General features: G+C 38.2%; 1 protein-coding gene across 4 annotated transcripts; it reads left to right on the forward strand.

Moving 5' to 3' along the window:
* Positions 1-901: 901 nt before the first annotated feature.
* On the forward strand, positions 902-20,236 carry TIAL1 (TIA1 cytotoxic granule associated RNA binding protein like 1). Of its 4 annotated transcripts, none has more exons than XM_081863366.1 (14): positions 904-1,207; positions 6,777-6,844; positions 10,084-10,180; positions 12,759-12,857; positions 13,084-13,138; positions 13,617-13,704; positions 15,566-15,641; positions 16,314-16,422; positions 16,538-16,633; positions 16,718-16,802; positions 17,479-17,602; positions 17,912-18,051; positions 18,672-18,763; positions 19,143-20,236. In XM_081863366.1, exons 3-14 carry the CDS (start codon positions 10,169-10,171, stop codon positions 19,193-19,195), a joined length of 1,029 nt encoding a protein of 342 aa, XP_081719492.1. In that variant the 5' UTR covers positions 904-1,207; positions 6,777-6,844; positions 10,084-10,168; the 3' UTR covers positions 19,196-20,236. The 4 variants fall into 4 exon arrangements, with proteins under 4 accessions (XP_081719490.1, XP_081719489.1, XP_081719492.1 ...); XM_081863365.1 differs by having other exon boundaries at positions 905-1,207; positions 12,708-12,857; XM_081863364.1 differs by lacking the exon at positions 6,777-6,844 and having other exon boundaries at positions 902-1,207.
* Positions 20,237-24,330: the final 4,094 nt, after the last annotated feature.

Genomic DNA, 24,330 nt, shown 5'->3' on the forward strand with positions numbered 1-24,330 from the left:
TATGCAGCCTCAGTGTATTCTACCTGAGGATGAAATGAGGCGCAGAATCATGTTCACCACCTTGAGTTCCTTAGCGGAGGCAGGATATAAGTTAACAAAATAATTATAATGCCACGCAAGTACCCTTTTATTTTCACAGTTCTGTATTTGCAGTCTTTTGAGATTATGCTGTGATTTGTACCTGGCTATTAATTTTTAAAGCTTTGTATTATTTTATAGTAATATGTGTTGAGATGTTGTTCCGTGTTATTACGTTAGATAGTTATATAGTGTTACATAGTTATAGTATCTGTCGTTTTATATATTGTTTTACACAATCGCCCGGAGAACCGAAGTTATTGGGCGACTGATAAATACAATTCTTTTTTCTTTCTTTTTAATCTACAATTGGCTATTAAAAAAATAAACTCCCTCTAAATTATACTGTACGTATTCAGTTCAGTGCAGAGCCCTCCCCTGCTCCATTCACTAGCACGCAAAAAACGTCCTAATCGTATATCCCTCTTACGTGTAAAATAGATCCAGTTACAGATAGGTAGCCGTGTTGGTCTGCCATAGTCAAAACAAAACAAATTCCTTCCAGTAGCACCTTAAAGACCAACTAAGTCAGTTCTTGGTATGAGCTTTCGTGTGCATGTGTGCTTGGTATGAGCTTTCGTGTGTATCTGAAGAAGTGTGCATGCACACGAAAGCTCATACCAAGAACTGACTTAGTTGGTCTTTAAGGTGCTACTGGAAGGAATTTGTTTTGTGTAAAATAGAGACACCGCCCCCTCCCGAAGCCCCGCCCTCCTGCCCAACCGGAACTCGGCGCGCGCCCGCCGCTCTAGCCGGTCTTTCTCCATGGTCGTGAGGGGGAAAAGCTGAGCCGGAGAGGTGTTTTTGCTGCGCCTGCGTGTTACGCCGCTTCCTGAGTGGTTGGCGGCTGCGGCCATTTTGTGGATCTCTAGTTCCTCCTCTTCCCCCATCCCCCCCGCCTTCTCTCGGTCCTAGTCTTTTGCTTCTGCCGGGGGCCTGGACGTGAAACGAGGGGCCGCGGAGCTCTCGCGTTTCGTTACAAAAAAGCCCTCCCACCACCACCCCACCCCTCCTTCCCGGTTGTCGGAGCCTACCGGTAGTCCCCTCCCCCCTCCGCGCGGTGTCCTGGGTCCGTCTGCGAGCGGCCCTCCTTCGCCGCGATGGAAGACGACGGGCAGCCCAAGACACTGTGAGTGGGGTTGGGGTGGGTGGGTTGAGCACCTGGGCGCAGGTGGGCAGACCGGGGGCGGGTGGGGGTGGAGGGCTCTGACAGGCGGGGACGTGCGCGGGGTGGCGCCTTTCTGGAGGGGCCGAAGAGGGTCGAGGGGGAGGGGAGTCGTGGCAACGAGCGGGTGGGGGGGGGAGGAATGGTAGGCAATTAGGAGGTGATCGAGTAGATCTCTTTAATGGGGAAGGAGTTGATGTGCCTCAGCCAAAGGGGGATTTGGGGGTCTTTTTGGGGTGGGGAAAAAAAGATAAGCATGTTATTGAGGGGAAAGACAGTTCATTGGAGCCAGAGGTACAACCCAAAATGGTTTTCTTTGCGACATGCCAGGAATTGTGGGGCTGGGGATCCTTTCCCCACCTCGGGAAGGTTTGGGGAAACGTTTTCTGTTCTGTAGCTCCATAACTCATAGGCCCTTGGTCCCTTGTCAGGGGAACGTCAGTCCTACGTGGATGTGGGTCCTGGGCCCTCCTGCCAAGGGGTCAAGAATTCTCTTCTCGCCAAAAGGGAATTAGGAGAAGATGTAATTCGGAACAGAGCAAAACCTCTCACTCTCCACGAGGCGCGGGGCTCTTCTGTGGGATCCTGAACACCAGGGCTGTTGTAATCGTGTCAACAGGCTGGGTTTAACATATGTTGAGTTTGGAGTTCTGTGAGGCGTGGGGGGGGGGTGGGAGCCTTGGGTCAGTGAGGCTTCCGTGTCGGAAATCGTGGCCAGTAAAACAAGAAGGGGAGAAAGGTCAGTAGGTAGAGAGGTGTGGATGCAGATATGGGTAATCAGATCCTCCGGAGACCTGATGCATATATTGGAGAAAATATTGCGGGGGCAGCATTGTGAATTCAAGAGAATAAAGCTGAATAGCCAAGTGAAAGGGATGTCTTTATGATTCAGAAACCTGAGAGAGGGATAAAAATGTATGTTCCATGAAATATAAGGTTCTTTTTGTATTCGTGAAACAGAGAGAATGTGTCTTACGAACCATATGCTCACTGTACTAGAAGGCATATTGCAAGCCAAACCCTCTTTCCCTCCTTTTTGCAGAATAATTGTTCTAAACAAAATGTTTGCTGTATTTTGACTGTGATCAAGTAAATGATTTTCGTTTTAGCTCTCATATCCCACCTCTGAAGTGTGAGAGGAGAGAAAAATGTGACAACCAGGCAACATTGGTAGTGGGGCTTTTTGAGCAATCAGTGTATAAATGAGGTCACCACTTCTTTGTCTAATGCATGTAAACATGCTTAAAGCATTTAAAGTAAGCTACTGATGAAGCAGAAGCCGTTTGTTCAGTGCTACTTAAATTTTGAGATAGTAAGCTCGGGAGCTAGCAAGTTTAGTGCTGTTAGCCATGTTGGAAGCATCATGTTGTAGGGGAAGGAAGCAAGTAAATATAAAATAAGCAGACTTACAGTATACATAACTTGTATCTGACTGTTGAACTTACTTGTGGAAATAGAGAACATTGTTGTTATCCTCTAATGTAAAAAATTTAGTTGCTCTTGAAAAAATGTTGGATGCTTTATACAGTAAAAATTGAAGATAATGGACAACCTTTAATTTATTTATTTATTTTTAAAAATATCACAAGATCTCAGGGCAGTTCACAAGATAAAATACAAGATAAAATAAAAACCTAATTTGCAATCTTACTCTAATCATTTAGCATTTTTTCTCTAACATTTTAAAACAACTTTCTACCATGGTCACTGGGAAAGTATATATTTTTTAAAGTTTGGAGTTCCTCAGGATTGTGATTATATCTTACATTGTACAAGTGTGTTTACAAGAACATGGGCACATGTTCATCACTTCTGTCCTGGACCATATCCTTGGAAGTGGAAGACAGCTTTTGTAGTATATACCTAGCTTTCTTGTACTGTACTGATTTTGAAGCTAGCTTCAAAATGTTCATTGTAATTAAACAGATTGTAGTTTTAATTTCAGTCACAATGAGTTGGGAGTATAATCTTTCTGTATGGAAATCATGACTCAGCTGCTGTGGTTCATTCAGAACAGTTTTTGCATGTCTGTCTTCCCATCCTTTTCCCAGTCCACAAAAGTTAAGAAGTCAATCAAACATTATTTACTTGGCCACTTTGTCTCCACTCTGATTGCATGCTTGAAACCAACTCTGGTTACTCTGAATCTTTAGGAAACAATCTTAACTGACTTGAGAGCCTGAGTTCAGAGTGTCACTTTTGTGCATAGTGGAAGAGAGAATGACAGGATGTGCCAGGGTGGTGGGATACTAAATATAACTAGCATGCAGCTGACAAATGTCCACTGCGTTATCTTTTTTTTTTTTAAGTTGAATAAACATTTGAAGTGTCAGTATTAAAAGGTTTTGTATGCTAGAGGATTGTGTGCACACATGCTTGTGAGACTAGAGCATAACCAGATGCTTGGTATTTTTCTCTTCTTGGCTACAAGTTAATCAAGTTTTTATCAATGAGAACAAGCAAGAAGTTTGGCCAAACTAAATTTATGTCAGATTTTACCAAATTTGCTTTGCAGGACTCCCAGTGATATAATTCATCCACACACCCACCCGTGCAGGAGTATTTCTAATAGATTGAAAAGCTGGAAATCAGAGCTGGAAAAGTACCCAGAACCCAACTGCAGTTGGTGTTATCTTCATCCTTTGAACTTATTTGAATTTAAGTTTCACTGAATTCAGTGGAATTTACTTCTGAGTAAAGCATTTTTAAACTGCACATTGTTAGAAAGCATGCAGAGGTACTTATTCACTCTCCCCTCTTGTAGCTGCCATACTTCTTGGAAACCTGGATCAGCGCTATAAAGTCTTACCAGTTTGCTCTGTTTTCTGTGCCAAAAGAATATGTGCACAGCTGCCAAAGTTTTGCACTGTTTCCTTTCTTAAGAAACTGGAGTACAACGCTATGTTAGCTGCCTGCCTTTGGCTCACATTCTGTCTTCTGGCCTTAAGTAGAGAGAAAATGTGCAGCCATCCTTGTACTGTTTCACGGAACACTATAATGGCTACCAGTCCTAATTCAACAGCCTTGCAGAATAGTGATATATATATATATATGTATGTATATATGTATATATGTATATATATATATATATGGTGTATGCACTGTGTTCAAATTCCATTCTGCTAGAAAGTTAGGATTTCCGTATGTGATGTAAGAGGAATAAAAAAAATGCAATATGAATGAGTTCTTTTGTATTTAAAAATTGGCACAGTTTTTGTCAACTGCTCTGAAAGAATTCATGAACTATAATAGTTATGCTCTGAGCTATACTTTTGCAAGCCATTAATTTACTTTGCAATGCTTGTAGACGAATCATTGATCTTTTTTTGCTTTGTAAGGGAGAATTTCCGATGGATCCAAATTTCTGAGAAACAGGGCTGGAAAAATATCAAGCATCTGGTTCTGTGGGTGCCTAAAAGATTTATGCCTGTGAATGATGTATTGAAATGTCTTGTCATCTTTTATAAAACGTTATTTAAAATAGAAAACTGCCATTTAATACATGGTTGTCTTAGAGACAACCTTGTGCTTAGGACACTTCTGTGTAAAACTTACAAAGCTTGAATGTCCTAGGGTCAGGTAATCCAGAGTTCTTCAACCTCCGGTCTCCAGATGTTGTTGGATTACAAGTCCTATTCTCCCCACCCAGCTTTGCTGATGGTCAGGAATGTTAGGAGCTGTAGTTGAGCAACATCTGGGGACACAAATTTAAAGAAAGGTGCAATTCCTAACAATCCTTCATGACTACATACAAGTCATGGAGTCAGTTCCTAACAATACTGGACCAAAAAGTTAATAAACACTTTAAATGTAGTGGCTCATATAATCTAGGCAGGGATTTCTTGCCACAACAAGGGGCACACAAGGGTCCAAGATGCATAATGTCAATGGTGCCAGTAGAGAACAAGAAGTCATTCAGTAAATCAAATAAAAGTAAGATCTTTAAGAGCTGTCCATTACATGACAGCAGGAGGCATGAAAGAGGTTCTAGGGCCAGGGTAGATAACTTGGGGGCCCCCAGATGTTGGTTGCCCGATCCGCTCCAGCCATCATGGCAAATTCAACATCATCTGGGGAACCATGGGCTAATCACCCCCCTTCTTGGAGCTGGGATAATATCAGCATGACATTGAGATGAGAGCAGGTGAATTCTTTTTTCTGTTTCCTGTTTCTGTTTCCTAATTTAGTTTTAAAATTTATTTTCAATTTGTGTAATTTCCTATTGGTAAGATAGCACTGACCAGGGTAGGCAGGAGGTGGAACTACATCTGCTGGTAGATCTCTGGCTGATTTGCAGTGGGTTGGCAAGGATTTCTAGCTTTTCTGGGCGTTTTGACATTAGCAACAACAAAATGACCCCTCTTCTCTCTTGAAATGAAAAAGGCGAAGTGGATTTTTGTTTTGAAGGATTGTGAATTATGTCCCATTCTAGTACTCAAAAGAAATTACTGTACTCTGCATTCTTTAATTCTAAGTTAATGAATTTGATCCAGACTAAATTGGTTGACTTTAAGCTCCCATAGAAATAATGTGATTCCACTTATTCATGATTAACTTGTCCCATTGATTTCCATGGAACCTACTTTCAACTAATTTACAAAGTAACTCAAATGTCTCGTTTGCTGGCCTGGAGTGAGTTTGAATTAGGCAGAGATGTCTCTCATCTGACTGAGCTGGTCCTCCATTGAATGAGTGGCTGGCTGGCTGGGAGGCCCACTGTCAGTACCTCCCACTGGCATGATGTTCTGTGGATGGAGGTGCCAGTCTCATTGTCAATGAGCCAGTCTCATTGTCATTTCATAACCACATTGGACCACATAACTACACTAGACTGGAGCAGGTGGAGCGATCAATTTTGGATCATTCTGCCCACCTCCTTCCTCTGCAGCTGTCATGAGTGTCAGGGCTTTCAGGCGCAGCAGTAGCCCCACTGCTCTGTGAAGCCCTGTCAGCAGGGGGTGGGAGTTTGGATTGTGCCCCTAGTCTGGATCCTGGCATATGTTTTTTGAACCAGGTTCTGGTTGGTGTACCTTGGGGTTCTAGTAAAAAACAAAAGCCTGGAATCTGTGCAGACTTTCACTTTTAAGATTTATTAGCTGTTGTTATACATGGTAAACTTGTTCTTCAAATGAAACATTTCCTAAACGTCTTAGTAATTTTCACATTGTTTACCAACAAATTCTTGTTTGTTTTCTGATGTAGAGGACACTGTATTACACAAATAATCTAGGTTTCATTTTACTGGTTATAAATTGTATACTTGTATAACAAGTAACATGTACCACTAGTACACAAGATTTATTATGCCAGTTACATAGAGGTATTTAGGTACAGTGTTTGAGCCTAACAATGTTCACTTCCAAGTGAGGTAACTGTGCATAGAATTGTAGCCTTAGTTAGTTATGTAGTTTGAATTATTTTTCCCTTCTACTAGATGGAGGATGTATAAATGTTTTATTTTACATGCAGCAACAGTACCTAGTATTGGAACCTATATATGTCAGAATATAAACTACTCCTGTTATCTATCTAGGTTTCTATACTATGCCTGTCAATGCAGCATAAGTGATGTCTCATGAATTAGGGAGACAGCCTATAGAGGTATAGTATATGCCTTTATTTCATTATTTATGGTTTTGCCAAGTTAATTGTGTATTCTTATAGGAAATGGCTTGAAAAATATTTAGTGTGCTTCAAATATTCTATTACAGTGTTCCTTAAGATTACAATATTCATTCATAATAGACATTTCACCAGTTGTTAAATGTATTCTTTTAAAAAAATAAATTAAAAAAGATCAAAACTGACATTGAGCTTCTATAGGCTGGCTTCATGTTACCAACTGTTTTTCTCAGTTGAAGGGATTCATTCAAAAGCCAATATGTGATTCATGGGTAAGGCTTGCAAATTAGTCTGCATTGAATAGCCTCCTTACTTTTTCTGTTCATTTTCCATATGCCTTCCACTTTCTTGTGTGCGTGATTTTTTTTTTAAGTTTTCAAAAGTATCAGAGAAGATATGTAAATACTTCATATATATTGCTTTCCCTCCTAAAGGATCAAAATGTTTCTGCTATTTCTCAGGGTACTTCATAAGAACAATGGGAGCTGGTATTACTGACCCTGTGTTACAAATAGTGGCCAATCTTGACGGGGGACGGGCCCTCAGCTGATTGTAATTTGCTCAAGGCTGGTCACTGAAATCATATTGTAATTAGATTTAAGTCAGTGGCATTTATCTTACAGAACAGTTATGGGAAACATTTGACCCTCCAGATACAACTCCCTTAGCCCCTGGCCACCAGGCATGCTTCCTGGGACTGATGGGAGTTGTAGTGCAACAACATCTGAAGAGTCAAATATTTCTCACTTCCTGTGGTGTTGCAAAGGATCTCCTCTTGGGCACCCATTCAAAGTACCTTCCTGAGCCACAAGTACTGTCCCATGCCCATATATTCATAACCCCCCCCTTAATAAGCTTTTTATTGGACAATGAGGCATAAAGTTATATACAAATTGAAAGTTTGCATTGTATATATTAGCTGAGCCACATAAGGGCCCTGAAGACACCTTCAGAAGATATCCTTGCCTCAGTTGTATGCAATCCCCACTGCTGTCACAGGTCAGAATTGGGTCTGATCTGAGTCTGATTACTTCACCTATTTGAAGCATGGAGTAGGGCTTCTGCCTGCTGCCTGCTTTCCACCCCAGCTGGCAGGGGCTGCAGAACTGAGGATTACTAAAGACTGATGGTATATGTACATAAAATATTGATGCTTCATGGATCATGAGAAAAACTCTTGTACTAGTTAGTACATTATAGTTGAGCAGGATCAGCCTTGTTTGATACACATAATATAGTATTTACACTACAGCATTTTGACAACTGACAATAAGGCCATTAGCTTCTGGTTGTCATATTATTTAAAGGCAGACTAGTTTTATGGAAAGGTTGTTTAATTTGGACCCAGAGAAATCTCAAATATTCAGCTATTATCACCTGCTGTAGACCTAATTCAGGGGATCTCTGAACTGTAGTTCAGTGCTTGAGAGTGGGCTTCCTTACCCAATGTATAGCACATTTTCTATTCCTGATTTAATTGAGGTTAAGAGATATTTGAAACCAGTGTTAACCACCTCAGTAGCATTACCCACAGTTTTGCCAGGATCCGTAATCTCCTTTCAACGTCTATTTGTGGTTAGCACTAACAATAACTAGTGCTGATGTATGTTTTAATGGCAATTAAGTTGGGTGTGAGTGGAAAGTTGCTCTAGAGAAGGGTAGAAGCCAACTCCTGATCACCTAACCTTGGCTAAGAGATCCCCAGTGACATATCTGCAGTAATAGTCTATACTACATATGATGATATTGCTGCTTTAGAAGTAGATTCAAAGTGGTATTAAGAAAGCTATTTGACTTATTACTATGGATTTTTATTAGGAGCAATAGTAGCATACAGGTAGTATTAGAATAAGCTTATTTAGTGCTGCGTTAATGGCCAGTGGTTATGGAAAAAAGCTTTTTAACCCTTGGGAAATGGCATGTGGCTTTTCAACCCTTGGCAGCATTTCATTTATTATTTCTTTACATCATGCCTTTACTCAAAGGAGGTCAAGGCAGCATACATAGTTCCCACTCCCTGAATCCTTTAGGTTGATATATGGTGACTTACCCATGGTCACCCATTGAGCTTCATGGCTGCGTGGGGATTTGAATCTGTCTTTGATCCTATGTCAGTACTTAACCCAGCCTTCCCAAACCTTGGACCTTGGTGCTGTTGGACTCCAACTGCCACCATCTCTGTCCTTCGGCCATGCTGGCTAGGGATAATGGGGATTGTCATCTAACTTTGATCCCAGATTGGGAAAGGCTGCTTCAACCACTCACTGCATTACACCACACTGCCTCTCAAATGAAGTTGAAATTTATTTTTAGAAACCTGTTTTATTTTAGTATATGAATCGCTTGATTGTAAATTGTCAGCCCTTTCCTGCTCTGAAAGTATAGTTATTTCTAACAGAAGCAAAGGATTGTATCCACCTAAGTCCTACTTCGAGTAGATCTTAGTCATAACTATGTTCATTATTTTCAATGGGACTATATCCAAATTTTTCTGAGTAATGTTTACCCCTTGGAAGGCGCCCATACAGAACCAGCACACTATTTAAATTTCATTCGGTTAAATAAAAAAACTTACAGGCTCTGATGCATGCAAGGACTTTTTGAAATGAAAATGGCACTCCCGTGCATGCACTAATTTCCATTTTAAAATTCTTGTGCCAAACTTTTTGAATTTTGGCCTTTAGAGGTTCATTTGTTGGATTCTGTGGAGGTATCTTTTGAAAAAGAAACTTGGGAAAGTACTGGTAGCATCCATGACTGCCCATCTCTGAAACTGTAGCCTAGTTTTCCTGTGCTCCACAAGAATTAAGGCAGGCATGGGAAACATGTATCTGGCCAGATGTTACTCAGCCCCAGCTCACATCATCTCTGGCCATTGGCCATATTGGCTATGGTTGATTGGAGTTGGAGTCCATCATCATCTGGAGGGCCACAGGTTCCTCAACTCTGGGTTAGGGTTTATCTAACAAAAAGCAACATAACTGATCAGCATACTTGTGATACTTCAATGACAACAATGTTAGTACTTACCAGTATTTGATGAATACATAGTAGAGTTTTAAAAGCTGTGGACTACTTAATAGTGTGTTCATAAAGTTTATTAACAGGTGCTATATTTTCTGCTTACACAATTGATAGCTGATATTTCAATAAATTGCACAGATTATCCTTTGAGATGAATGATGGGATTAACATTACCTTTTCTTTTGTCTGTCTAGCTATGTAGGAAATCTTTCCAGAGATGTGACTGAAGTACTTATACTTCAGTTATTCAGCCAAATTGGACCCTGCAAAAGCTGTAAAATGATAACAGAGGTAAGACTCTTTCAGTCTAATCTATGTCAATATTGTTTCATTTTAAAATTCAAGTAATTATTGAACCTGCTACCTAAAACATTTCTATTAGGGCTGCAGCAGTTAGTGATTGATTAATTGAATCAAAAAATCTTTTGAAATGTGCCTTTTAAACATGCACTACATCTTTAAAATATTATTATTTTATTTTTAGTACATAAAGTGCAGAGGGAGGCACAATCTTCCCTTTTCTCCTGCTCAGGAGGAAATGCCTCTTTTAAAATGGTGTCCATTATCTATAAATTATATAGATTATTTATAACTGTATAGATTATCTATAAACTATATAGGATGTTCTTTTCTGTGAAACAATTGTATGCAAATGAATTCATTTTTAATTAATTAAAACATGCAGTTAATAACTAAGGATTTCTTTAAATCCTTAAAGGATTTAGGTAAAAGATTCTCAGGTCTGGGAAACAACAGATGTAAGTTATTGTATGCAACAATAGTTGCATCTGAAGTATGTATGCTAAACATTTTTATTTGAAATACTTGAGATACATGATATCTCTTGTACCATATTGATAATCGCTACTACCCTTGTTTCATCAGGATAATCAAAATATGTTCCATCAGTTAGAGTCATAACTTCACAAACAAAGGCAGTATATTAAGCTTTGCCTGTTCTGGGATTCATTGTGTGACTCTGAGCAAGTTCAAGATCTCTCTTCCCTGAGTGACGCTGTAAAAAGAATAGGTCCAGGATTTTAAAGCGTTATCATGCTAACACCTATATAAATCATATATACAGTACAATATGCATTGTTGGTCCTAGATACTCTGCTGATGTTTCTTGCTGCCTGCTGTGCCCCCACCCCAATGCTTTTCACCACTGCTGAATATTTATCTTGTTTCACTAAAAGGCCACTTGAAAGTAAAGAGGAATCAAAGTCAGGCTCTTTTCGGACCCAGAAATGATAGGTGCTGCATGCCATTCCTATTTTACACCCTCATTTCTGGCTTTCATAGCTTCAGGAAAAGACTGTGCTTTTGACATGGCAACATACCTTACATTTTGATGAACCATTTTATTGTTTTCCCAAATAACCCTTGCTAGATTGTTTGCTTGAAACTACGCTTGACATAATCCAGCAAAAATTACTGAAATCTCATTGAAAATAATAAAATGGAAATTAGTCTTGATCAACTTTTGCTAATCCCATTGTGTGTTTGGTTATTCAGTGTCAGTGAGCTTACCCAGAGTGGACCTTATTTTTGAGCCCTACATTTGTTGGAGTTGCCCCAAGCAGACTTTTGGAATTACTTTCTGCTGTCTGTACTCTAGTTGTCAATTCCAGGGGCTGAGGTATAACACATTTCCTATTGTTGGGGACATCTCCATTGACAAAACTCCCTGCAGGCATGACAGGGAGTCTGCAGTGGTGCAAGGGCCATCCCTTGGTCTTCTGGTGGTGGCAGATATATGATGTGTGTGTGTGAAGTCCATTTGACTTCCAAAACATTCAAAAACCAAATTGCGGCTTCTGATTGGCTGCAGGAATCGGAAGCACCATCGGACGTTCAGGTTTCAAAAGAACATTTGCAAACCAGAACAATCACTTCCGGGTTTGCGGCGTTCAGAAATCAAAACATCCAAGTTCCAGGGCTTTCAGGATCCAAGTTACAACTGTATTTTACTATGTTTTATATATACTGTAAGCTGCCTAGAGTGGCTGGGTATTGTTGTTGTTGTTGTTGTTCCCCCCCCCCCCATCTGCAGATTGCTAAGTTAGTATATTTTGCTGTAAGACCCAAAAGTTCAAACTTCTAGTCTGTATCTTGGTTCTGTTACCTTGTAAAAGTTGCAAATATTTGTTCATCCACCCCCAAAAATCTCGACCCTGGGAATTATCGGTGCTTGAGGTGCTACATGTGCATAACCAACTCTGTCTCTCTAGCTACAGGAAATTGACCCCAGATATCAGGCAGAGTTTTTTCCTTCCATAACTATCATGTCTGAGAATTCAGTTTTTAAAGATTATGTGAATGAATTAGCAAATTGTAAAGGCTGCATAGCCCAATCTAGTAAAGGCAATCTTTATGCCAAAACAGACATTTGTGCACAGGTTTTTTCTGGATCTAGTCGTAAGTGTGCAAAAGTGTGATAAACACTGTGTGCATTCAGTGTCCTTCTGTTGGATAGGTGCTGTATTTATGCCCACCACATAGATAGCTGGCTATGACAGTTTTGACAGCACTAATGGCCTGCGACTGATTCAGCTTTGCCTCCCTCCCCCTCAGCAGGTGATCAAGAATATTTCTGCTATCAGTACTATCCATTGGGAAGAGAAATCAGTGTGTGCTGCTCTGGTCATGCAGCATTGTTATGTGCTGCTGTCTAGTTCAGGGTCACAGCAGAATGTTATATCTTAAACTTACAGTGTGAAACAATGGACAACCATTCTTAAGGTTACTTTATAAGCGTGTGTAGTAATACTTCCTTTTCTAGCTTTAAGTAATATATTTTCCTGGATTTTCTTCTCAGCAACCCGATAGCAGAAGGGTCAACTCTTCTGTTGGATTTTCTGTTTTGCAGCATACAAGCAATGACCCTTATTGCTTTGTGGAATTTTATGAACACAGGGATGCAGCTGCTGCATTAGCTGCTATGAATGGGAGAAAAATTTTGGGAAAGGTACGTTGCAAAAAAAAAAAAAAAAGAAAACAAAGAAAACACATAGTAAATGAAATTAATAGGTTAATTTATGATCCATGACAAGCATTTTTGACCATGTTCTTACTTAGAAGTACCTTGAAAATTAATCTTGGTTGCTGTTATTATTAGAATAAGACTGTATCTTGATTGAATTTATGCATGTATTCTAAAATTATGTTTGTACTGATGTTTTTCTTTTTTTCAGGAAGTAAAGGTTAACTGGGCAACAACACCAAGTAGCCAGAAAAAAGATACATCAAGTAAGTAATGCTTGTAACAATTCTACCAAAATCAACTATTAAAGCACAGTGGTACCTCTAGTTGCGGACACGATTTGTTACGGGGTGCTGTTGGCGGAGCGTGATAGAGCACTTTTGTGCATGTGCAAAGCGCGCAGAACACTTCTGTGCACGCGTGGCAAAACCCGGAAGTATACACTTCCGGGTTTGCTGCGTTCGCAAGCCGAAAAGACGCAACATGAACCTAACGCAACACGAGGTATGACTGTAGAGCTGAGCTCATGCACTTACTGCAATTTGATTTTATATAGTAGCTGAATTACTTCGGTTTTATAATCTCCATAAATACTCTTTGGCTGAACAAGTTTAATTACTGGTTAAATGCAGATGTGACTTGGAAATTTAAACACAAGATTGTTTGAATTGCACCCCTGTCTACGCTGAGAACTAAAGTGCTGGTTAAGAGAAATATATTTAATTGGTTTTTGCTTTCCCTCAGATCACTTCCATGTGTTTGTGGGAGATTTAAGTCCAGAAATAACAACAGAAGACATCAAGTCAGCATTTGCTCCTTTTGGTAAAATATCGTAAGTATCCTAGTTTGTATCTTAATTCACTAATACAGAACAAGTCATAATACATGATTGTATTTTCTTCTTCAAGTTAAATGTCTTTCACTTTGCTCGGATTGTTTCTTTAAAGTCTTCTTGATAATGGGCAATGGGTGGGGTACAGTGATCTTGTGGGTTTCTTTGCATTCAGTTATCCCCCCACAAAAATTAACAAGGTCTCTGCATCAAATCAATTGAAAGCTGCATGCTTTTAACACCTGGTATGTTTGGTGGTGAATGGGTTACATTGCTGGCAAGAAAATATGTTTTGGTTCTTGGAATTTACATAAAGTTGTGTGTTAGATAAATCAAGGTTTCGTACTCATCTGATAATTTTGTAGATAGTGTTGAACTGCAGGCAAGTTATATAAGGTAGTGTAGAAAGCAATAAAATCTAGTGTACATTCATCATTTTGACAAGTAGTGGTGTTATATTTAGAGTTCATGCATTTGGAAATTAAACCAAACGTTTTGGTAAGTTTAGCAGCTTTTGTTTGTAGTGGTGCACAAGTGTGCCCTTCTAAAACAACCTTTTATTTTTAGACAGTAGAAATTGGGAATAGATTTCCAAATAACTATAGTTTTTTAATTGAACATTTTAAACATTGCAAGTGTTCCTGTTAAGTGCTATAGCATGTCTGTCTCTTTTGTTGCATAATCTAGTTTCTTCAGAGGTTTTCTTCTATTGTTTTCTTTGTCCTTTTAACAACACCAAAACAAAACTTGAACATCTTGTGTTACTTTACAGGAATATATTTCTGCTTAAAAAAACAATCTTTTCTATATACAATCTGTACATATTTTCAATTGAAACGTAAATCTTATTTTGTCTATTTTGTTTACTTTGCTTTTTATCTCAATGTGGTAAGTAGTACTGTTTGCGAGCAAATATAAAAAAGGTTGAATACAGGTTGCTATTTCTCAATCTTTATTTATACCTGAGACCTGCAGTTTTTCTTAAGTCCAAGTCACAATTAAAAGTAATAGCATTCTGATTATTTTGCAGAATTGCTCATAAGAATGGACAGGATCTTGAAGCTAACTGCAAGGAACTGTGCACACTGGAACTCAGTTGTAGATTTTTTTCTCATTTCTATTTATTCTTATTATACATTATTTATATATACATATCTTAGTATTTACATTTTAACATTCTATATTCAGTGCAGTTCTATATTTCCAATCATTTTAACTTACTCACTAAAATTTATGTGTAAAATTTGTTGTTTTCGTACTGGTGTGCTTAGCATTGTTGTTAGTTTTATTCTCCTTTCTTAAATTTCTGAAAATGTCAATTTTTCAAAATTTACAGCTGCCCAAACTCCAAAATGATGGTAGAGAATTGACCAAGAAAAATAAAGAAATCTGTTAACAGGCCATGTATGCCTTTTAATTCCTATTTTTTTCCTCTTTTTCAATTTTTTAATATTTCATATTTTATATCACTAGGCAGAGGGCATTTATTTAGAAAATGCATGGTAAAAATAGTTAGAAATGTTAGAGTAATTTATAGAACAGTGAAGAGGACCCTAGCAGATAGAGTATTAGAAAAGGAAACTTTGTTCCTTTTTTAAAATTTCAAATCTGAACATAGTTGTAGAAAGTGCAGGTTATATGGATAGGTTGCATGTTTATTACATGTTATTTTTTGTCCTACTGCTTTTTTTCTAACAGGCAAAGAAGCAATAGGGAGAGTTTAGGAATGGTTATAGTTATAGGGGTTATTGAGTTTATAATAGGGAAAATTATGCTCACAATACAGTGTGTGTGGTTCCTTTTAGTTTTTATTTTGAAAATATTTAATGTTTTCCTCATATAACTGTGCTTCTCTTCCCAGGGATGCACGGGTAGTTAAAGATATGGCAACAGGAAAATCTAAAGGATATGGCTTTGTATCGTTTTATAATAAATTGGTAAGCAGTCAGAAACTTTGCCACTTGTTGACACTGAATGTGTTTGATGTATTAATATAAAAAGGCATGTGAAGGGCAACTTTCCAAATCCTTTAATTCTAGTACAGTGGTACGTCTGGTTGCGGACGGGATCCATTCCGGAGCTCCAATCGGATCCCGAGGTTTCTGCAACCGGAGGTGCATGTTCTGCGCACAAACGTAGTGTGATAGAGCGCTACTGCGCATGTGCACGAGGAGAAACCCAGAAATATACTTACGGGTTTGCCATGTGTGTATCCTGGAGGATACGTAACAAGAGTGGCACGTAAGTAGAGGTACCACTGTGCAGAGACGTGGCCCAACTTTCTTCTGCTATAAGGAATACTGTTCTGTGGAGGCAGAAATGCTCCATTTTATGAGTGGAATTTATGTTTGCTTGGACCTGTCTGCACAAAATTTGAGTGCTCTGTCTATTAAGGAAGCAATTTAGCAATTCTGATACCCTTATCAGTGAAAGAGAATGAAGCATCTCTCCATTGGTATCTAGTGATTTTTAAAAGTGTGTAAAGTAGCAACAGAGCACACCTGTACAATACCTTTTCAGTAATCAGAGCTTCTTGGACTATGTATGTACAAAGTTTCAGATTTGCAGGTGTTTTGGTTCTGAAAACAGAATCTGTTTTGCTTTGTCAGGATGCAGAAAATGCAATTGTGCATATGGGTGGCCAGTGGTTAGGAGGTCGACAAATCAGAACTAACTGGGCAACACGGAAACCGCCTGCCCCTAAAAGTACACAAGAAAGTAAGTGAATAAAAGGAGGTCAGCTGGGGTGTATTGGTAAATGTGAATCATTTCATTGTTATGAAATGGAAAGATAACTGAAAAGCAATTATTTAAAGTGTCATTTGTCTTTCAGATAGCACAAAACAACTGAGATTTGAAGATGTAGTAAATCAGTCAAGCCCTAAAAACTGTACAGTCTACTGCGGAGGAATTGCCTCTGGATTAACAGGTAGGGATCGCATTTCTCTTTATAAGAAATTTATTGAAGCCATTAATCATAAAAATTTCTAACAGAAAATGTTACTACCTTTAGATCAGTTGATGAGACAGACATTTTCACCTTTTGGACAGATTATGGAAACAAGAGCTTTTCCAGGAAAAGGCTACTCATTTGTGAGGTAGGACAATTATTACTATTTATTTATGTCTTAAAGTAGCAATTTGTTTACAGAATAAAACATGAAAATGTTACCCAAAATCTACTGTCCTTAAAGAGAAAGGAAGAATTGAACCTTTAAAAGAAGACGTGGAGTTGCATTTAGAAGTAACTTGTTTTTGTCAAAAGAAGTGATAACGTGTGGGTGGTGCTCTGCATGTATTTTTTAGAGTTTAGGACATCTATGTTGGAGGTTCTTGAACAGTTAAATCACTAAATCCCTGAATGCTGAGGATTCAGGTTCTGCCTTATCTGCTATTGGACTTTTATTTTCTGTTGAAATTTAAGTTTGTAAGTTCATCTGGAAAGGGGCATGCCTGATTTATTTGTGTTTGTTTTATAAAGCACAATGTACATTGATGCTGTATTAATAGCTATCATTTTTGCAAGCAAAGAAGTTTATTATTCTTACGTCATTCTCTGCACTTTCATGCAGCAAAATACAGAGCAGCTTTTGCCGGCCTGGTGTCCATATAGTTTGGGCCACAGCTCAGCTGGAATTTATGGGTTAGGAGCTGTTGTCTGAAACATGTGGTGCGCACCTGGTTGGCGAATGCTTCTGTAGACAATAGTATATGTTAACTGCACCATTTCTGCACATATGTTGGTAAAATCTGACTTCATGTTTTGTTTCATAGGTTTTCAACTCATGAAAGTGCAGCACATGCCATTGTTTCAGTAAATGGAACTACAATTGAAGGCCATGTTGTTAAATGCTATTGGGGTAAAGAATCGCCAGATATAAGTAAAAACTTCCAACAGGTAATTGGATTGTTTGTATAGTGTTTCCTACAGCCTCTGCATGTATCTCTCTAAGTGATTGAAGTTAGTGCATGAAAGCTAGAGGTGACTGCACCATTTGCAAACTGTCCTATCGAAGTGGAAGGTTGCAGTTAACCTGCCCCACAGTGTGTGTACTTTGCCCAGTTTGCTGAATGTGTATATAGGTCTTAAATTACTTGCCACTAAATTGCTAATTTTAGTTGATGGAGTTTGTGTCTATTTATATACTCAGTGTGCACTATGTTGCTTCAAGTTTATTTAAATCTTAATCCTTTTTTTAATCGCTAGGTGGATTACAGTCAGTGGGGACATTGGAGTCAAGTGTATGGGAATCCACAGCAGTATGGACAGTATGTGGCCAATGGGTGGCAAGTGCCATCTTATGGAATGTATGGACAAGCGTGGAATCAACAGGGATTTGGTGTGGAGTAAGTAATTTGTTTCACTAAAATTACTGTTGGCAGACACTTTTCTAAAACAGTTTAAACTCTGATCTGGAATCTTTGCCTGTGCCTTACTTAGCATCACTTTTGTTCTTGGTGAAGGAAATCTACTGTCTCTAAACTCACCTCTCATACTTTATATTAATGCTAATTTTCAACCTTGATGAAATGGGGGACATGAGGGTGATGTGTTTGTCTTCAGTACTAACTACTGTTGTTCTATGTAAATCAGCAGTTGTGAGCCTTGGGTTCACACACCCTGCAATTTTCATTTAAAAAATGAACTTTGGTTTGTTCAAACTATAGTTTGTCTATGGACCGGGAGGTAGGAAGAGAACACAACGAACCTGACACTCACTGTTTTTTATTTGCTGTCATTAGGTATGAATGTATGCATAGTAATAAAGTCAGTATTTTTAAATGTAATTATTTACAAAGAGAAACTATATTGATTTAACCAAAATATCTTTTGAATTCCCAAGTCATGTTACAAATTTTAGCATCTCTCAGTTCTGGAATTTGATAGTTGCAAAATACAACATGCCCGATTTCCCCCAGTAAATAATTCATTCCTTTTTCTTTTCTTTTCTTATTTTAAAATCAAGTCAAACACCTTCTGCAGCCTGGATGAGTGGATTTGGTGCCCAGCCTGCCCAGGGACAAGCAGCTCCTGTAATACCCAATCAGGCTGGATATGGTATGGCAAGTTACCAAACACAGTGAGCTGGGACTCTGTTTAGAAGTGTGATTTCAAGATAGGTTTCAATTTCCAGTGATTATTCTGAAGCCTGGAATATAGACATTGGCAGGGGGAGGGAGGAGAGAGAATATTTATTTTGAAAATTGAAAATATTTGGAACCTTTAGCACAGCATTTGCTTTGGTGAAGGACACAAATGTCTTCTAGTTATGCCTTTTTAAGTTTTGTGTTCATGATGGATATGAACATGTTTTCTTTATGTACAAAATTTAAAATAAAGTCAATAAAGACAGTTCTGACTGCAAATGTTGGTATGTTAGGAAGAAATATTTAACAACCTGATTCTTAGATTACCATTCCATTTTTTTTGTCTTCAGTGTTTTACATCACAGATTTTAAGAAAAATGACATTAAAGATGCTTTTAGTTGAACAGTAAATCCTGACGTTTTGGCTGTGGACCAAACATTACATCAAAGAAGACAGTGTTTTCTTCATTAACCACAAAGCCATCATTCAGAAGACATACTCATGGAAATAGCTTTTTTTCCACAAATTATTTTTTTCCATATGTTTGAAGAAACTGAAGTCTGGTATAAATATTTCAGTCTTTGCTGAAAAACAGTGCTATCTGCAATACTTGAGCAAACACTTGTTAACCACATTCAGGAGCATATTAAATCTTTCCAGATCTTGTTTGCTTGAAGTGAAAAAAAATTGCATTTGATTTTGGGGAAGCAGTTTTTTCCAAAGTATGGTGCTTAAGCAGTCATACTTGTACTTTTACATAAAAGTTTGTACCTAACTGCAATGTTGCAAAAGCATGCTCAGAGATAGAAGTAGCAATGTAATTATTCAAAATAATACTTAATATGCTCTGCTGCTATATTTGCAGTAGATTGACAAGAATGTGAAAGACTGACACTTCCAAAGTTGGCTACTATGTAAAGTGACACAACTATACAAAGAGCCTTAATTCTTCAATACCTTTTGTCACTAGAAACCTGAATTATTTTGCTTTCTGTTACTCAGTATGTAAATATTTTGGTTGACAACCTTGTATACCTACTTGACGGTTCCTATAAGTTGTATAGTAACTGAGTGTTAAAAAAAAATTGGGGATGTTTTTTAAATCTAGAAATATTTAGCCCAAGAATTTTTTTAACCAGATTGTTAAAATACCTTATTTTAGAAATTCCTCAATGTGCCATTTGGTTAACAGAAATGCAGTTGAAACAAGTATACTGAGCTGTGGCTTATTCTTAGTTAAAATGTTTTGGGGTTTTTTGTTGTTTTTTTGTATTTTGGGGTGGCTTGCATGTGACAAACCTGTACAGAGGCTGGGTTGTTTGTGCACCGAGTATTACTGGGATAAATCATGAAGTTGTTCAAAAGGTATACTTGGGTTATTTCTCACTTACTTTGTGGATACACTGACACAACTGCCTCAATAAATTTTGAGTTGAAAACGAATGTAAGTTAGATACAATAACTGTGTGTGTTACCTACTACAGCTAGGGGGTGCAGATGTTTCATCTCTGAATGCACTGAAGCACTCCACTTGGATAAATAGTCCGCTCCAATGAATAAACAAAATAGACTTGCGTTTCAGTAGACACCAATTCTAGAAAAATACTAATCCTGAATAAGAAGTGGATGTGACAAAAGTCCCACATTACAGATTTAGAGCAATTTGAAAATGCTTCATGTGTTCTCTGAGACTGTTAAGTGTTTTTTTCTTCTGGGCAAACCAATCGTCTTGTTACTTGGATAACACTGAATAGGAGACTTTTTGCAGCTCAAGCAGTGGCTCCTCTAAACTGTTTCAAGGGGTGTCAGCATTAGCAGCAGGGGAATCTCTAAACCCTGTGCTTTATCTGAAATATTCTTCAGGTGTTCTGAATTTCTGAATTGTGTTAAACCTGGGAAGATAGGGCACAGACTCTATTGTTACAGACTACAAAATCTAAGAAGATAGAATTACTTTTTTAAAAAAATGCTACTCCTGCTAAATAACATTTTGTTCGTCCATGCTGTACGTGGACCAGCAACTGCTTCCCAAAGGAATTTTATCCTCTGGTTCTGTTTTACAACATGAATGTAACAGTAATCAGAAAAGTAATGAAATATAATGTCTTTCAGGAGTGATGCATGTTACATAAATGTGTTTCCCAAGTCTGTATTTGGTTTCAATAGTATACCTCACTTGGTCTTATCTTAAGGGCCTTACCATGCAGTTTTTAGCAAGTGCATGAATTGAAGATGGAGAAACCACTAAAAGTAAAAGTTCTAGGTTAACATACCAAGGTGGAACAGTTTTTTTATAGGAAACTTTTTTTCCTTCAAAACTAAATCGTTTTCAATTTTACTCCAGCCACAAGATACTTCAAGGGGGTTTTTAGGCCAGAGAGTTGTAATTTGTGAGTTTTCTTCTTTGACCACTAATGGTTGTATTCTCAAATATTTCACCAGCACAGCTCAGTGGGTTTTTCTGGAACCCAAAAGTTTTGATGCTACATTATACTATATTGGAATCTAACCTGCAGAGATCAACCACTGCCCACCTCACACCACTGGGATGTGGAATCCTGATGAAAGGAGCACGATGCTATCCCACATGCATGCAATGACCTGAGCCAAGGTTTTTAATTGACATCCTTCAACAATTTTTCAATAAAGCAAAATCTGATTTATTCTGCATTCTTACTTATGTTTTCCCTATAACAATGTAGCCTTTACAGAACCGCTTTCCAGTGTATTGGGAGTCTACATATATTTTTAGTAGCATTCTTAGTGTTTGCGCCTAAATATGAATGTAATTAATCTAATATGTTCCACTGGAGTATTAGTTAGACAGAACGGAACTGTTTTGTTTTTTCTTTGCATAGAACAATTCTTTTTCATCCTGTCCCTCTCCTGATGTTTAGACTACAGTTACCATCATCCTTGGCCATTGGTCATGCTGACTAGGGCTGATGTAAGTTGTAGTCCAACCACATGTATAGGGCAACACAGGATCTCTAGCCCTGCTTTATCCTAAGATAAGAGCCTTGCTCAAGAGATAGAATCTAAGCTGCACATTTAACCTGATTCTTGAGGTAGGGCTTGCATGCATACCGTGGGAGGAATTCAAGGTCTTACCATGTCGGATCGCTCAGCAAAAGGCTGTCTGATACAGAAGGTAGGTTATGTTTGTAGGCCTTAGCACAGAATGAAAAAAAAATCATTCTTAAATGTATCTTCATAGATACAGGAGAACAGATAAAACTTCTGAATTGTGGTACTTAACACCACTTAGCTGATAAGTCTGTTCAAGTATTCTAATACATTAATGTTTGTGCCTACATTAAATGTTCATAGTTCCATGAACTTATAAAGAGTCTATATCTGTGCAGATTGACTGAAATTCTGTTTAAGCATAGATTATACTGCTATTTTCTCACTTAAACTTTGGTACTTAGTATCCAGCATAGCTTTTGAAACATGGAAAATACTGAAGGAAATTCTGTCTAATCTGTAAACAACTGTTCAAAAAACATATATACAAAAAAAGCACAACCCTAAGTGATGTTTAATGAGCGATCTGGAATGAAACGGCATTGTTTATTTTTGGAAATAACAACAGCAACTAGACTCTTGCTTATCCCATACTGAACTACTTCCTCAATTTATGAAGAACTAATTTCTTGCTAGAACTAAAAAGGCTGCCATCTGATCCCTTGCACTTAAAGCAAAATTATTGCAGCTGACAGAGTATTAATTTGCCATGGGGCTCCTACAGAGAACCTGTTTATTCAGCATTCATCCTGATCTGCTTGCACGAAGCTTATGCGGTGACTGGTCTATGCCTGGTGTCTATGGATAATTCATTCTAATTGATTCACAAGGCAGTCATTTGATCATCGATCCTGATTTGCTTATGGGGTGTTTACACACCTTCCTGTCAGGCATTTTCGTAGAATTGTAGAGTTCGTGTCATGCTTTTAATTGCATTTTCCTGCCACGTTCAAAACTGCAAAAAGTCGAGTGGGATGGTTGTGCTAGGACACTTTAATCCACTTTAAGCATGCAAACTCTAAAGTTGTGATTGCTTAAAGTTGCAGAATGCTCCAATCACCCTTGCAGAATACTGGCAGCCTGGAGGCACCCTTGGATAAGTATTGGTAAGTTCTATAACTTAGTACTAAGACCCAAAGACCATGGCTTCTATTGAACTTGAGGTGAGAGAGCAGCTATGTTACATTACTTCAATTTTACTGGATAACTAAACAAAGGGGCATAATTTGTGCCTTGTAGTTGGTAGGGATAGAGTTTGGAAGCATTTCACAATCTGGAACGCATTACTACAATATATTGTTAGAGCCACTAATTTAAAGATAAATTGTTGGATATTACTCCACGTTAAATGTTATGGTACAGTATGCTTGTGAGCAGCAGGAGCTGAGGGAACGAATATCTCCGTCACACACACTGAGCTTTATAGAGGGATTAAGCAGGCCACTTTGCTTTCAGGGCCCAAAACGTGATCTAGTATATTTGTCATTGCAAGGATGCCCAACTGAACCAATCTGGCAAAGTTGGCATTTGGATGCAGGTTAAAGATTATGATCCAGGATTTAAAGAACTATGAACTTTGCTACATGCACACAAGCACTTTAGATTTATGTCTATTAAATTATAATCCCTATTTTGTACCACATCACAAGCTGTTTTTGAAATGGTGTGTTTACCAAAAAAGAAAGAAAAAGAAAAAGTTTTTGACATGGCATTGAGGTCAGATGTTCTATTTGGTCCGCTGGGCTCATGCCTGCTGAAGCAGTGTTTTGAATCCTGATCTAAATGGTATGTAACCTATTTGTGGTTAATGCCCTTTATCAAAGTAGGTACCGAATTCAGGACTGTATGCATAGGATACTAGGTGCTCTATCTCCATATTTAAATATGTATGCGTTTTCCGCAGAACTAATCTGTGCCTAATAAAAAATGGCCAAAGTGAAATAAACTGAGTTAATAAAACAATGAAAGATGCTGGAGTACTTTAACCAGTTTATCCGAAGAGCGAACAATTAAATTCTCAAGGGAAGATCTGCATTTAGATCTTCCAGATGTAGCAGCATTCATAGATAGATAGATAGATAGATAGATAGATAGATAGATTTACCTCATTCTCAATACTCATCTTTTCTACACCTGGGTATTGGCAGAAGGCTGTAAACTAGAAATAACTGCTAGTCAAATACCTCATGGTACTTTCTATAAGAAAGAAAGCGTAACCTGCTCCATAAGAGTTATACATAACAATGGATTAGAATTTTTCTTCTACCATGCTTTACAGTCATGCATATGGTAGTTTCAACAGTCTATGGCTACTGCAAACTCCTTGGATGCCCTGTATGTATAGCGTCAATTAATTCCCGGCATCTGAGAGTTAATTTACCTGTTGGTTTCAACTTTTATAATGCAGATATTTAGAAGGGTCTGCAAAGAAGAGTCCCAAGTTTTGCACGCTGGTTTTCAGTCATCCCTTGTCTGTGCCTTTTCAGGGGATAAAAGCAAAATTAGACATT

This window comes from Podarcis erhardii (genome assembly GCF_964252035.2).
Source record: "Podarcis erhardii genome assembly, chromosome: 5".
NCBI lineage: Eukaryota > Metazoa > Chordata > Lepidosauria > Squamata > Lacertidae > Podarcis > Podarcis erhardii.

Coding starts and splice junctions, on each gene's coding strand:
- TIAL1 (XM_081863363.1), top strand. CDS start 1,179: ATGGAAGACGACGGGCAGCCCAAGACACT. Junction 1,208..10,083: donor GACGGGCAGCCCAAGACACT/GTGAGTGGGGTT, acceptor TTGTCTGTCTAG/CTATGTAGGAAATCTTTCCA. Junction 18,764..19,142: donor ACCCAATCAGGCTGGATATG/GTATGGCAAGTT, acceptor TTTTGTCTTCAG/TGTTTTACATCACAGATTTT.